Source organism: Pygoscelis adeliae, unplaced genomic scaffold (assembly GCF_000699105.1).
Source record: "Pygoscelis adeliae isolate BGI_AS28 unplaced genomic scaffold, ASM69910v1 Scaffold89, whole genome shotgun sequence".
In the NCBI taxonomy this organism is placed as follows: domain Eukaryota; kingdom Metazoa; phylum Chordata; class Aves; order Sphenisciformes; family Spheniscidae; genus Pygoscelis; species Pygoscelis adeliae.
In genome coordinates this window covers 176,130-191,252 of record NW_008825559.1, presented here as the reverse complement: position 1 = coordinate 191,252, position 15,123 = coordinate 176,130, and the positions used below count along the sequence as shown (strand labels likewise).

The following is a 15,123-nucleotide window of genomic DNA, read 5'->3' as shown; positions in this document are numbered from 1 at the left end:
ACAGACCCCTGGGGGACACCACTCATTACTGGTTTCTACTTGGACCTTGAGCCATTGCCTGTAACTCTTTGGACACGGCCATCCAGCCAATTCGTTATCCATCTAACAGTCCATCCATCAAACTCGTCTCTCTCCAATTTAGTGGCCAGAATGTTGTGATGGACCGTATCAAAGGCCTTACAGAAGTCCAGGTACATGCCATCCATAGCTCTTCTCTTGTCCACTGATGCAGTCACATTATAGAAGGCCACTAGATTAGTCAGGTGTGAGCTGCACTTCATGAAGCCATGCTGCCTGTCTCCAGTCACCTCCCTGTCTTCCGTATGTTTCGACATGTTTTCCAGGAGGATCTGCTCCGTGATCTTAACAGGTGTGGAGGTGAGGCTGACTGGTAGTTCCCAGGATCCTCCTTTTTACACTTCTTAAAAATGTGTGATGTCTAATGGATCCTGGGTCTTGTCTCCAGAAAACTTGTCTGTCTGTGAGCCGTATTTATTACTTGGAGGAACCTTCATACTCTTGTGTATGAAACAGTATGAGAGATGAGAGCCAAGTCAAAATTGGGAAACTTGGAGGCATATTTATAAAGTTGTGCAATACCTATACAAGTAAGCAACTAGGATATTATGTTAAGATTTGAAACATAAAATCTGCACATCAATTACAGACAATGCTGCCACTTAACATCATTAGCACGGTGGTTCCTGGTTACGCGAGCAGCCCTTTCTGGTCTCAGACATCGCATACCACGATCAGTTAATTCCCAGTTAAAAACTGTGGTTCTCCTTCTATCAGAAGGCTTCATTCAGTATATTTAGAGTGTTTCATGGCCTTACCGCGATGTGCATTTGTTAAAAGATTTCGCATTTCTTCACCCTCAAAGGGTGGAGAAGGTAGGTTGACCGTGTGTTGTAATTAATAACCCGAAGGATGACTTGGCTGTGAGGCGGAGGGAAGGCTGGGATTGCCAGGCAAGATCCAGGCGTTCGTTCTTTTCCAGGTAGTGCGTCTGATGTCATATCTGGCAAAGGAAATTCTTGGACTCTCTTGTAGCAGCAGTTAACTGTTCAGGAAAAGCTTTTCATTTACTAAGCAGAGAGACTGGAACAAGGACACCTTATAAAAGTTGGAAGAAGTAAGGTTAAATATTTCTTAGAATTTTCCTTAATGGTAACTGGAATAGATAGTTATAATTCCATATTATGTCTCCAGGGTAGTTAGCCGCAGAGGTGTTAGGTATATATATTTGCCACTAATCACAAAACTATTGATGCTTTAAATAGAAACCTTCTCTTTAATTAAAAAACAAAAGAAAACAAACCCCGAACAACCTACAACCAAAAAAAAAAAAACCAGACAAAAACCACCTTAATTTTTGGCATGATAGTTGCAAGTGAAAGCTACAATTAATTTCACAGCTCCTAGAAAACCAGACTGACTTCTCCTCTAGCTCTGCTTACCCTCCCTGTTGTGGATGCTTTTTGGAGTAACACTGCCATATGCTAAGGTGAGAAAAAAGTGCGATCTGACCAGCTGGTCTTCTGCCTATGAGAAGTTCTTAAGCATCTAGCTTATTGTATGCAAAAGCCAACATATTCTTTCTTTGTATCCATAATATTCTTAGCTGTTTTTCTTACCAGTTATCTCCATCTGTTTGTATTTGCAGCAGAAATTTTCTCTTGCTCACTTGAATTTGAAACCTTAGAAAATACTACTCTTAACGTGTCGCCTGACTTCCTTCTCCTATTGATTTCATTTCAATTTCTTTTTTATTGACAGTTTTTTAAAATCTTAGCTTTGTTTTCCCCTTGCCTATTTTTTCCTTATTTTGCCTTTAAAAAAAAAATCATTTACTGTATGGGTCATGTATGGAGATTAGTTGTAATTACTCTTTTTTTTGTGTGTGTCTACTTTTTTCAGTGCTGTCTGTATGTTTGAAATACTGTTTTCTACATTGTTAAATAACCTCCGCTCACATTTGTTGTATCCCTCTTCAAAGTAAGAATCTTTAACTGCAACTTGGGAACCAATCCTGACTGACTAGTCCTCCATTTCTTGGAGCATTCTGTTCATCTGTTTATCATTTATTTTTGTATGATTATATCGTGTCTATACTAATACCTTCTTTGTGGTGTTACTGTTTGCCTAACATAGATTGAAACTCCCTGAGCCAAGAAGTTGTGATTTTTATCTCTTTATAGCATATGAAATATTCCTGGTAGACAGAAGTTGAGTCATAGAGAGATTTTTAAGGCTGAAGTAGTTTTTGGTATATAAAAATGAAATTTTTCTTGTAATTAAGTTGTATTTCTTTTTTCTTTGCAGAAAAAAATCATGCTAAACATGTTTTTAGACACATTGATGGCTGATCCGCCGCCTCAGTGCCTTGTGTGGCTGCCTCTCATGCACAGACTTGCCCATGTTGAAAATGGTAAACGGAATATTTTCTCGTTTGAAACATCTGGTCAGAGCAGGGATTCTGTTCAACATACGTAAATATGCTGTCCTTTCTCATGTAACAAAGCACGTAGTGCCTGCATCGTTCCCACTGTAACGGTCTTAGTCCCAGAGCATTTAAGCCCAGACTTTTGTTGGAGTGAAAAGTGTTCTACGCTTCTGGGATGAAGACTGATTCTTTATGAAAGCAGCAGCAGCAGCAATGCAAAACAAGATTAGTTTTAGAGTTCTAGCATCGCTAGTAGTGGAAGATGAAAAAACAAGCAGCAGAAAACCAATATTCTCTAAACGTTCATGTTTATTCTGAAACTTTTAAAAAACTTCACTTGAACTATGCTTTAACATATGCGTTCAAGTGCTAACTCCCAAAGATGTTGGTACCCGTTCAGATGTGTCTTGAGTAGCATTTGAGCACGAGTCACTTCAGCGCTCACTATGGGAGGTAAATGCGGAGCTCTTCTCACTTCCAGACCTTTTTTTAGCTAAAATTTCCTGGGTTTACTGCCTGTGGAAAGTATTTAAGGAGCAATAAGAGATGGAAAACTGGAGATTAACAGTGAGAAAGAGTGATGAAAGAGTCATCTGGTTGAGAGGGCTTTATGGAGTTCAGGGAAGCAGAAAGGTTTCCTGCAGAAGGTTGTGCAAGTGTATCAAAACTATTTGTTGTTTTTAGTGGCCAAAAAGGTGGTGTGTTTAATGTTGCACACAGTATATGTGTATGATGTTTTGTATGTGAATTCTAGAAAGAAAAAAAAAAACTTTTTTTTTTCTTCACCCATAAACTAAACTTCATCTTTTGTTTCCTTCCCCACAGAGTAAAATCATGTTTTGATCCTTCAAAACCCCTGCCCTACTAGTTGTTACCTCTTCTTCCGCTTAATGCATTTATAGTCATTTCAAGGTGTATAGACTTCTTCCTTTTAAGACACAGGTAGATAAATTCTAGACTCTTGTTTTTGCCTAGCTGTTTACAGGCACAGCTTGGCAGTCAGTCTCTAGCTAAGTTTTCATGATTTATATTCCATTCCGTTTCTTGTCATTTATGCCTGTGACATGGTTAAGTACTGCTGTGATTTTCATATGCGGGTTTTTGGCTCTTGTTTCATTGTCTTCTTTTGATCCTCTTGCAAAGCATATCTGGTTGTGAATTTAATCTGCATTTGTTCAGCAGTGAACAAGATTGGAGTTGTGATGCTCAATGGGCCTTTTCTTTATTGCAACAGAAGAGAAGGTGAATTTCCCAGTTTTGCTCTATATGTTTATAGACGTTTCCTGACAACTGTGTGTGTCATTAACAACAGTGATTTTAAAAAGAGTTTTGAGGGGAGCAATTTCATGGAGACAAATCGAATGGGAAAACTTACAAAAAAGGTGGGGAGGTTGATTTAGTTAAAATATTAGGTAAACTACAGTACTGCAGTGTCTTTCCCTTCCTTATATAACAGGTTGCGCTAACAGAAGGGCAGCGGCAACTTTTTGCTTTCTTCTTCCTCTATTCTCTTACCCTTATAAACTCGTACTTCAAGAAAAGAACTCAGGGTGGAATAAATACGGTAAGGAAACAGGCAGTAAAAATGTTTATATGAATTACAGATCAGGATAGAATTGCACAGAGCTTCTTAGGCAAGGATAAAATGTTTAAACGTCATGTTTGGACAGAAGTGAAATGGTGGAAAGATCTGGAGATAATCGATAGTCTGATCTCTTTTTCTGCTTGAAAGTACCTGGAGGAAATTACTAGATACCCAGAATAATACATCCTTACAGATTAGTGCATGCATTCCTACATTATCTGGCAGCTTCTGTTGCCCTCATTGTGGGATATGGCTGTTCTAGAATATGCAGATCCCAATCTAACCATCTTCATTGGGAGCAGTTGCATAAGTGCCCCTTTTTCTGATGCTTTCTTCCAAGCAGCCAGAGATTCTCCCCATTCATCTGTTCTGCCAACCAGCCTCCAGATTTAATCCTATGTTACACGCAGGAATCTTGTTACGCATAGGTTTAGCATTCAGATAACTTGATAACTTTTAATGTTTGTGGCATTAAAATTATGTTTCTAATTCTTATCAGCCTCTTCTAAAGCTACCTCCCAAGCTGCTTGCTGAATTATGTTACCATCAATAATTCGTGCCAGTGTTCTTGCGCTCTAAGTTACCACTTTTTTTTTTTCCCTCAGAAACTTTTATTCTGTTGCAAGTGGTATTTTTACTCCAGAGTCAGGCAGCAGTTCCTCTGCTTAAAAGTGTTGATGAGAAGTCATTGCAGCTGATGACAGAGGTATGTGGCAAGCCACAGCAGGCTTAGCAGGTGGGGGAGATCAGGTCTGGATTATGTCCCTACAGCAGAAGTTGTTAAGGGAGGCTTGGTGTTGGGGGCCTGACTATGGGAAGGTGAAAATAGCAAATCTGAAGGTTAGAGGCAGTAGAAGGAATGAGCTTGGGATTACTGGGACGTGTGGTAGAAAAAGAAATGTTGAGGGAAGACACAGCTCTGATTACAGATGTGCCTGCTAAGGAAAAAGCAAGCCAGAAGCTTTTATAGTTTAAAGTCTGGGACAGGACATACGCAAGAGTTCATTGTCACTATGGGTCTGGATTGAATATCTCCTATTAAACGATTATTTTCAATGTTTAAAAGGCAGAAGATGGAAGATGTGAAGCTTGTGCTGACAATGGTTACTGCTGTGGATTCAGTGACTAAATTAATATGAAGTTACTTTGTAAGGGTTGTGTATGTCTTAATATCTGCATATATTAAAAAACCCATAAATTTTGTCGAAATAAATGCCTGTAGAAGGTTATAGGAATGCCTGTCTCATTTCAATTGAAAACTTTTCCAGAACATAGGCAAAAACACGAAAGAAACAGAGATCAATGCTGATTTAAAACAGGATCACTTTTTATTTGGGTATGGTGGTATGTTGTACTAATGCCTTCAGTCAGATTTTTGTCAGCCTTACAAGCCAGCCAAAACCAGTCCTCTGATTTGGAGGAAAGAGTTGGCCACAAAGATTCTCTGGTCTTCATCCATTGCTTGATAATGGGCTACTGCCCCAAGTATGTACTTCTTTGAGACATTGCCTCCGCTTCGAATCCTGACCAGTCGTTCAGTGCTGTGTGTAGGACTGCTCTGTTCAGGACTGGCATGGTGGTAACTTCAGCCCTGGGTAGGGTAGGAATTGGCATCTGCTTATGATGATCTTGGAGCTGAAACCTGAGGCATTACGTTCCCAGACAAAATGCTGGAGTTGTTTCATAGTGCTCCACAATTATTAAAAGGGCTTAAGTTTCAGACGTTGATTTGGGCCCTTAATGAATTTGGTACAGTCAGTTTTTAAATTTTAAGCTACAGCTGGCACCTGTGTTTCAGCACTATGCAATTTCTTAGTGACAGGTTCTTGCATCCAGTGTAAACTAAAATCAGCAGCAGTCACAATAGGGAGAGTAACTGATATCCACCCGGATGCTGGAGCCTGCTTTACTAGGGTTGCTACTGAAGGTCTCTCTAGCTGATGAACCTCTGTTATGTTGTGATCTGATACTAGAACTTGTGAGAACTGTGAAACCTTTCCACCTTTACTAGTGGAAATTATAAAGGCGGATCCTTCAGGTTCAGAGCCAAAACTTGGACAAAAGGACAGCTCATGATAAATAACCTCCCTGCTCAAGGTAAACTTCACTCTCTAGTGTTACACAGGGTTTTTTTTATTTACTGCAGATTCTTTACTAGAGGTGCTGAACTGTTTCTTCGGAATAGATTTGCAAGGCTGCAAGTTGGGTATTCTGACGTGTATCAGATGATTCTCCGAGTGCAGATTCATGAGAATGTGAGGTCTTAAAAATAATTCTGTGTGTCTCTTTCCTCCTGAGCCTCACGAAGTTCAACACTGGGAAGTGCAAAGTCCAGCACCTGGGAAGGAATAACCCCATGCACCAGTGCACACTGGGGGCTGACTGGCTGGAAAACAATTCGGCAGAAAAGGACCTGGGGGTCCTGGTGGACACCAAGTTGAATATCAGCCAGCAATGCCATCTTGAAGCAAAAAAGGCCAACAGTGTCCTGGGCTGCATTAGGAAGAGCATAGATAGCAGGTCAAGGGAGGTTTTTATTGCCCTCTGTTCAGCACTAGTGAGGCCAAATCTGGAATACTGTGTCCGGTGCTGGGCTCTCCAGTACAAGGGAGACATGGACTTACTGGAGTGAGTCCAGCAAAGGGCCACAAAGATGATTAAGGGACTGCAGCATGTGTGGTACAAGGATAGGCTGAGGGAGGTGGGACTACTTAGCCTCGAGAGAAGGTGGCTCAGGGGGACCTTATCAATGTGTGCAAATAACTGGTGGGAAGCAGTAAAGAAGACATAGCTACAGTCTTCTCAGTGGCACCCGGTGGCAGGACAGGAGGCAATGGGCACAGATGGAAATACAGGAAATTCTGTTTAAACATAAGAAGAAATTTTTTTATTGTGAGGGTGGTCAAGCTCTGCATCAGGTTTCCCAGGTTGCAGAGTCTCCATCCTTGGAGATATTTGGAACCCGACTGGACAATGGCCTGAGCAGCCTGCTCTGGATGACCCTGCTTTGAGCCGATCTCCAAAGGTCCCTTCCAGCCTCAGCTATTCAGTGATTTTGTGATTCTAGGTATGATTGCAATGAAAATCCCATTAAATCATTCCCTGAAGTTCTCCTCTTCCACCACTAGTCTGTAAACAATGTTTATCTGATAAAATGGGCTCAGTCCATAAAGATCCATCCTTCAAGTTTGTGTTTAGTAGTAGTCTTCTTCTGGAGTCAGTTGTTGATTTCCACTGCAAGTTAGTTTTCTCTGGATTGCACCTTGTCAGAGTGTAGTGCTTTTGTTCCCTAACCTTTCCTCCCAACCAGATGTTTGTCTCCTTCACAGCTTGTACATATTCTCATTAATTACTCTGGCAATCACTGCTGAGTTACTTCAGAGGCAGTTGAACACCTTGGTTGACACCTTAAAAAAAAAAAAATCCTGCAATTTCATTGGTTGTCTTTTCAACTTTGATATAAGCAAAAGGCAGTTAAGCTCTGAACTGAGCTTGTTTTATTGGAGAAATAACATTTACAGGTAAAAAATAACATATCTTCTTTCTCAAGGCATCATATAAACTCCATGGATTGCTAGTATTGATCTAAACAAATAGGCCAGCACGTTATTTTTGAGAGCCGTCATCTCAATTTGCATGCTAATATGCAGCATAACAACAGTATGCTTTTGTGCAGGCATTCTAATCTGTTTGGTCATGCTTTTGTAGAAATAGGATCCTTTGTAAATGCAGGTGGAAGAAGTCTTCAGGCTATGTTGGTTTTTTTTTTTCCTCTCCGATTTGTAACAAAGGGAAAATATAGAAAAGAATATCTGGCTTTTAAACTTGCCATGGCTGTTATCTTAAGCTTATGTTAACGTTTGTAGAAATACTTTGCTAGCTCGTAGACTCTTTAGGGTAAGGATTGTACCTGAAAGGTAGGATTTTCAGGTCAGGATTCTTACCTGAAATACGATTTTAAAAAAACAAATGTGTGTGGTAGGGAGAATGCAGTTCCTGTTTAGAGTTCCCAGTTAAAAAATGTTCCGTAACATTTTTTTAACTGTATCGGGTCGTTCTTCAGTCAGGTATTATAACTCAAGCTTTGGCTGCCTTCTGTGACAAATAAATCTTTAACTTTCCCAGAAGATCAAGATAATTTCAGTAATTTCTGAGTGGGATTGATAATTTCTACCTTTCCTAAAATGACAAAATTTGTGTTTAGCAGCTGCTAAGCAGCCTTAGCTGGGGTGAATCTTTTATTTTTCACAAGGAAAGATAGAGCCTTGCAGTGGAATTCATTTTCCCTTTGGAAAAAAGGGGAGGCGGGAGGGGGGAAGCTAAAAAAAAATCCACAGACCTGCAGTGATGATGCCAGTGTTGTTTTCTGGCTTTTTCACATTTCTTGAAAGGCGGAAGGTGATTTCCTAGGAAGGTGTGCCAGACACGCTGGTGTTTTGACAGGGATGTTGAATGTATGGACCGTCTTTAAACTTCCCTGTAACAACATTATTCCCCTTTGGGGAGGGTGAGCGGAGGTTGGCCGAGGTCGCGCTCGGTTGTTGCAGAGCTCTGACACCCCTCGGTGGCCTGTGTCCCATCTCTACCCCCTTTGCCATCCCCTCCTCGCTTCCAGATGGGCAGGTCACTGGCTGAGCAGTATTTTCAATGTCTGGGTGGGTTGTGTTGCCATTTCTCTGCCTTTCCTGAAGCACAGGGGAAACTTCCTTTCCAGAAGCAGAATTGCCCGATTTTCACCTTTTTCTTTCTTTCTGTGCTTTCCCAGGTTTCTGTGAATTCTAGCTTCCATTAAGAAATGTAATGTAAGTTTACAGATGTACTCAAAATTATTTCAGAATTAGCCTGGCGGTGGTAAAGGCATTCCAGTGACAGAAACTCGTGCTTTCGATTCAGTCTGTCCTTTGCTGCTCTAAAGGTATCGCTGACATCCATTGAGGAACTAGTGTCTCTTTTTTCCTTATTGTGATTTTGGCACAATGCTTTTATGTGAATACTCAGGAGCCAAAATTTTTTTCAGTTTTTGCTGTAGAGGATCTGGACATTTTCATGGAGGTCTGCATTGTCCTTGGGTTGTCAGTAGGTAAAAAAAAAAAAGGCTTAATAAGAAAAATGTAGCATTAAAATCTTCTGTACCAGCAATAGGTAATTTCCTGCACTGCCCGAGTTGTAAGTTGTCATTAAGGAAGACTCTTCTGACTGTGAACTCTCATCCTTAAAGACCAGTTGTAAATTATTTAGGTTCTCCAGATAATTGCTTTAAAGAAAGGAAAAGGAAGCTACAAACTGCTGTAGACATCATTATAATTAAGGAGACTGATACCCCTCTAAAAGGCAGTGTCACTTGTACGTATGAGTGATAACAAACATCTGGAATCATGTTTCAAAAAGAAGCCTCTAAAGATATTTCAGTCCATGCTGCCCTGGTATGTTAATTCCTGTCTGTGATGACTTGGGTAGTGTAAGTCAATAATTCCGTGTAGCATTTTTACAGAGTACAGGCAGATGTTAAGCTACTACTCGGCAGAGTCTTTGCACAGCTTAGGCTGGGTCTTGTGATACGCTTGTGTTTTTCTGTGCCCTGGTTAGTGCCATCGTCTGACTTGGCACCTTGGAGTGTCTCTCACTGGTAGTATTCTGTGAGGTTTTTAAGTCCATCGTTTCTTTTCTGGATAAAAATTCTGCAATGCACTTCAGTCTTTGTGAAGTGCATATAAGTGGGGTTTTCTTGTGCTTTTTTTTTCTTTTTCTGAAAGTGACAAAGTTTAGCTATGGATGGGAAACAAATAAATGAAGTGGAACAGCACGCTTCCTCCCAGTACCAAGCTGCTGTCTTCCCCTTCCTGGCTTACTGGCAGGTGGTATGTCATGATCAAAATGTAGATATTACTCTTTTCCCATTTCTTTTTCATTTCTGAATGCCATAAAATATGGTGTTGCAAACTTTATTTCTCTTCTCTCCTGTTCAGACCGCTTATTATTCACCATATAAGTGAATAATCTTTCCAGTGGAATGCAGATTATTTTAAAAGGTTCTTCTATGTAGGCTGCTGTATAGCACATGCCAGATTGCTTCTGTTCATCATAACCTGTTGATGCCATGGAAGTAGTCCATCCGATCCACGTGGTTCATAGATCACAGGTTGTAAAGCAGTGTTCCACGGCAATGAGTGGAGCAGGATGTGTTTAGTCCCAGAGATCAGGTTTTGTTTAGAGATTTGGCAGCAGAATGCAGGACCAGAGAGTATTTGGGTGTATTCACAACTGTTAATTTAGACCAAGGAGGTCAGGTTCCTGCTTTAGTCAATAGGAAGGTGTAGATTCCTGCTCTGAAGTGCCACCTAAGCAGGCCTCTATTCATTGATTTTAGCTGAGGACGGTAATCTCTTAGAGTTCTCTTTCCACTCATTTGAACAGTTTTCATGGAAAAATCTGAAAGTCAGAGTTGAAGCCTGGAGCTTTGGCATGTACGTTATATACTAGACATGATTTCTGTGGTAAAATTACATACAGCTTTATAAGGAATGCAGTATTTGGAGTATTTGGCTTTTTGTGGTATGTATTGCTGAATTAAGCAGATGATTGCATTTTTATCTCCTAGCTAACAGTATCATTTGTATTTTACATTGGAGTAATAGAATTTAGAAGTTACGGATGTATGCATCAATATTGCTGGCCTGTGTCCACTGGGACAAAACAAAACCTTGTAGCAGTATGTCTTGTTTACAGATGTAGCTATTAGTACCACATGTAAAAGAATACTATAATAAAAGTTTGTATTTATAGTCATGGCAAGTTCTTCAAAGCATTTCTCCCCCGACATTAATTCTGTCTTAGCCAGAGTTTTGAACAGTGGTTTTTCTCCCAGGTCTTCCTTGAAATGTTTTTATGTTGAAGAACAATCTTCATCATGCTTTAGCTTTCTACTTTTATTATCTCCTCTTTGATTTCTTTTCTTGCATTTTGCAGCTGTCATATTTTCATTTTTCTTTAACTGCTAGTTTTTTAATATCTTTGGGAATTTCTACTACACAATTTAATAAAGATTTTGTTCTTTTCCCCTGCTTATTTCTATCTACATTTTGTTATTGATACCACTCTTCCTATGGAAATACTCTGCCACGTGTAAACAGACAGCGTGGATATGCTTCTCAGTTCCAGACCAGTCTCTGGTCATTCAGTCCTGCATATCTCTTAACCTCTCCCATGTACCTTTAAAATTAGGGTACTTTGAAACAACATGTGGATCCAAAATATGGATCCACAATTTTCCTCTAAAACTCTTCTTCATTATTTCGTTTTAGCAATCTATCGTATTACTATCATATTTTGGAAGCCCTATTCATATGCCTCCAGGGGAGGGGCATTGTTCAGACAGAGCAAAGACTGGGTTTTGGCATCAGCAGTCAAAATATAAGGTAAAATATGAATACACAGAGCCAGGGCAGTATATGGATATTTCAAGACAAGGAGGAATATTGGATTTGGGGTTTGCAACTCAAAAATTGGTGGTGGAGTAATGATACCTACGTTTTGGTGGGAAACAGTAATAAGGGATTTTGACCAGAACAGCTTCTGTGGAAATGAGAGAGGCAGAGGGATTTCTTAAGGTCAGAACTGAAGGAGAGGGACATCAGACAGTAAGCGTGCATTCAGTAAGCTTAGAGACAAAAGGCACTTGGAGTTACAGAAGAAAATATGGTCAATTATTTTTGTCTTTGGAATCTGAAAACCTAAATCGTGTGTATATTTTGATGTTGGCGACCAAGGAGAACAGACCAAAGAAAGTAACAATAAAGGAGTGGGCTATGAGGAGTCTGAGGTAAATCACAAGATGGCACAAGATCTTTGAATAAATTAGGGGTTTGTAGAAGAAACCAAATGAGAAGTATCTGTGTGATAGAGGAGAGAGGAAGAGGAGAAAGGACACATCGCATTCTTCCAGTTTTCATTTGGAAGAATTTCCAAGCTTTGATGGGTGAGGTTAGTTTTGTGACGAGATTTCTTTCGAGGATACTCTGCAGTGCAGGAGCCTGAGCAGTTAGTGATGCTGGGGTGGGTCAGATGGGATGGGAAGTAGAAGGACGTGACCCACAGGGGCAGAACGCTTGGGAGGGAATTGAAATACAGTGACAGTCACTGACTGTATCGGTTGAAAAAAAGAAGGGAAAGCAAAAACTTGCTGAATACAGATATATGATTGGGAGTCAGAAAAAGGAGGAAAAGCCAGACATGAGAATTGGGTTCATGGCCCAATCTCTCTAGCTGCTTCCCTCTCCTGCCCTTCCTGCACCTTCCATAGGGAACTGGTCTGCTGGCAGGATTGAAGGAAGGAAGGAGCAGGTTGTCTCTCAAGAAAAGACCCAGTGGGAGTCTGGAGTACTGGCAGCCAGAAAAGGGAATGACGGAAGACTTGGATGCAATGAAAGGTGGAGAGAAGCTTAAAACTCCCACTCCCATATGTGGCAGGGAGCTTTGGGTAACGGGACACCTTCAAAAGAGAAGGTGTCAACAACAAAAAAATGTTCAGATCATTGAGAAAATGAAGCCTGAGCATTTTGATTAGAACAAGTATTTCAGAGGCAGGAAAGGAGTAGGAGGAAGGAGAGAGGAAAAATGGATCGGGACATGAGGTGAACTCTTACAGTCCATAGGCAGGAGAGGTCATGGTGGTTCAAGGGTCACTTGGAGTTGGGCATGTCAATGATGTGAAAAACATTTTCAGTTGACTGCTTCACGGCAACTTCAATCCAGTTGGATTTATGCAGATGGGAGCATGGAAAGCGGTCTGAACAGGAGAGAAGAGAAATAGTTTGCAACACCATATTTTATGGCATTCAGAAATGAAAAAGAAATGGGAAAAGAGTAATATCTACATTTTGATCATGACATACCACCTGCCAGTAAGCCAGGAAGGGGAAGACAGCAGCTTGGTACTGGGAGGAAGCGTGCTGTTCCACTTCATTTATTTGTTTCCCATCCATAGCTAAACTTTGTCACTTTCAGAAAAAGAAAAAAAAAGCACAAAAAAAACCCAAACCAAACAAGAAAAACCCCACAAACAAACCAAAAAGTGCACCTCTTTGGTTTCTATCTTGATGGCCAGATACCTTGCCCATGATCTATTAATCTCTGATACTGATTGTTCCATTCTTCTCTTTACCAATCACTTTTAAAGCATGCTTTTTGCAGTACATTCAGTGCTGTCGCCATTATTATTTTGCCTCATGTTTTATTTTATCAGAATGTTGTTATTGCTTTCCTAAATCAAGCGTATCAATTTCAAGTTATTTATTATTTGGTTCAGGACTCTGTAGCACTTTTGTCCCCTTTTCATCAACAGTAATCTCTTCTAAGTGCATAGAGTCAGAGAAGGTAAGAGATATTTTTTGAAAAGGTGGGGAAGAAGAGACAAGATCAAGTGGTACGCAGAGGTAGATGGAACATGCTGTGATCAGCTGATACCAGTATATTGGCTTTCATTAAGGTAGTGACCTAATGCTGTAGCTTAGCAGGAGAGGAGACAGCAGCCCTGCCACAAGCAGAAAGGATATTGTGGGAGAGTTGGGGGGAGGTATGTGCAAAAAAAGAAAAAGCTTTGGGAACCTGTGACTTCATCCATCTCTCTTTGCAAAGGCACACTTGAATGTAGGTAAACATTCTTGAAAGATTTGCCTTGCTGCTTCTTAAAATCCTCTGTCAAAAAGTTCCAACACCTCCTTGGACTTGAAGCTGGGGTGAGATCACTGTTTAAATATTCTTAGGGTGAGAAAGTTTTTTCCTAATATTCTAGCATGAGTTTTTTCTTATTGCAGTGTAAACCCTTAAGTAGCTGGTTTTTGGCCACTGGCTCTGGAGAATGTATTGCTATTTTTGTAAGTACCTCTTGTTTGATGATACCTTCTCACAGTCTATTCCTAGCGAAGATGTCTACTAGATATCGCTCAGACAATTCTATTGCTTTCTCCTATACATATAATTAACCCACAACTTCCTTGACATGTGATGCCCCAAATCGGACATTTCTGATGATCGTTCAATATGTTTATGAAAAATATTGACCAGTGCGTGACCTGGAATAAAGCCCTTTGCTTATTAGATCTTTCCATTTTGACAATTAACTGCTCTCTGGTCTTTTTCCAATGAGATTCACGTCCAAGTTACAGTCCTTTCATCTATTGTGTATTTCCTCCTGCCATGAGAATATCATGGGAGACCAATTTTTTAAGAATTACAGAAGTAAAATGAAAAATTGATGGCATTTGATGCCTGTTTCCTATTTTCAAGGTCAATTACTCTGTCATGGAAGGACACTAGGTTGATTTGGCAAATGTTGTCCATGGCTCATTTCTCTGTTGTTCTTCAGGTGCTTACAGTACTTTGCTTTATTATTTGTTCCAGTATGTATTCTACAAGTTAAAATAACATGAGAAGTCAGTAGTAACGTAGGTATAATTTGACACCCTTTTAAGGATCATAATTACAATTCTTGTAATGTCCCTTTTAAATCCCCTGCTAGTTTTCTCTTGTTCTGTTTTTCTGACTTTGTCTCTGAATATTTGAGTTATTCTTTTAACCCTCATTAATAATTCGTCCCAGTTTTTCTTCTGTGGGCTTCCTTTTGAATTTTAGGTAATTGAGGAGCTCTTAATTTTAGCCACATTGGTCTTTTACTACAGTCTGCTCTTTTCTCTACACTAAGATAGTTTATGATTGTTTCTTTAGCATCAATTCTTCAAGGAACTGACAGTTCTTCTAACTCAGTTTTCCTGTTGAATTGTTTCTTCCTGTAGCTTACCTGCTAATTCTCATGAGTTTACTGAAATGTGCTGCATTGAAGTCATGTTCTCTCTCCTCTGCTTCCTAAATTTCACAAAATTACTCTGTTGGCATGTTGACTTAAGGTCACTTGTTGTCATCTTTTTTCAACCAGTTCTTTTCTACTGTTTGATGCAAATCTAGAAGTCTTTCTTTTCATCGCTTTCTCTACCTTTTCTATTAAAAAAAAAAAAGTCACCAGTTCCTCTGCAGTCCATTCCTACTGGGCATTTGTGTATTGACATCACCTACCACGATCAGGTCCTTTGCTTTATAC

At 40.0% G+C, this 15,123-nt stretch overlaps 1 protein-coding gene across 1 annotated transcript in view; it reads left to right on the top strand.

The window, feature by feature from the left end:
- Positions 1 to 15,123, top strand: part of DTNB (dystrobrevin, beta) — a 198,699-nt gene that overhangs the window by 26,318 nt on the left and 157,258 nt on the right. The window contains exon 6 of the mRNA XM_009332341.1: positions 2,326 to 2,431. Within this exon, the coding sequence (XP_009330616.1) occupies positions 2,326 to 2,431 (106 nt within the window). The remainder of the gene's footprint in view (positions 1 to 2,325; positions 2,432 to 15,123) is intronic.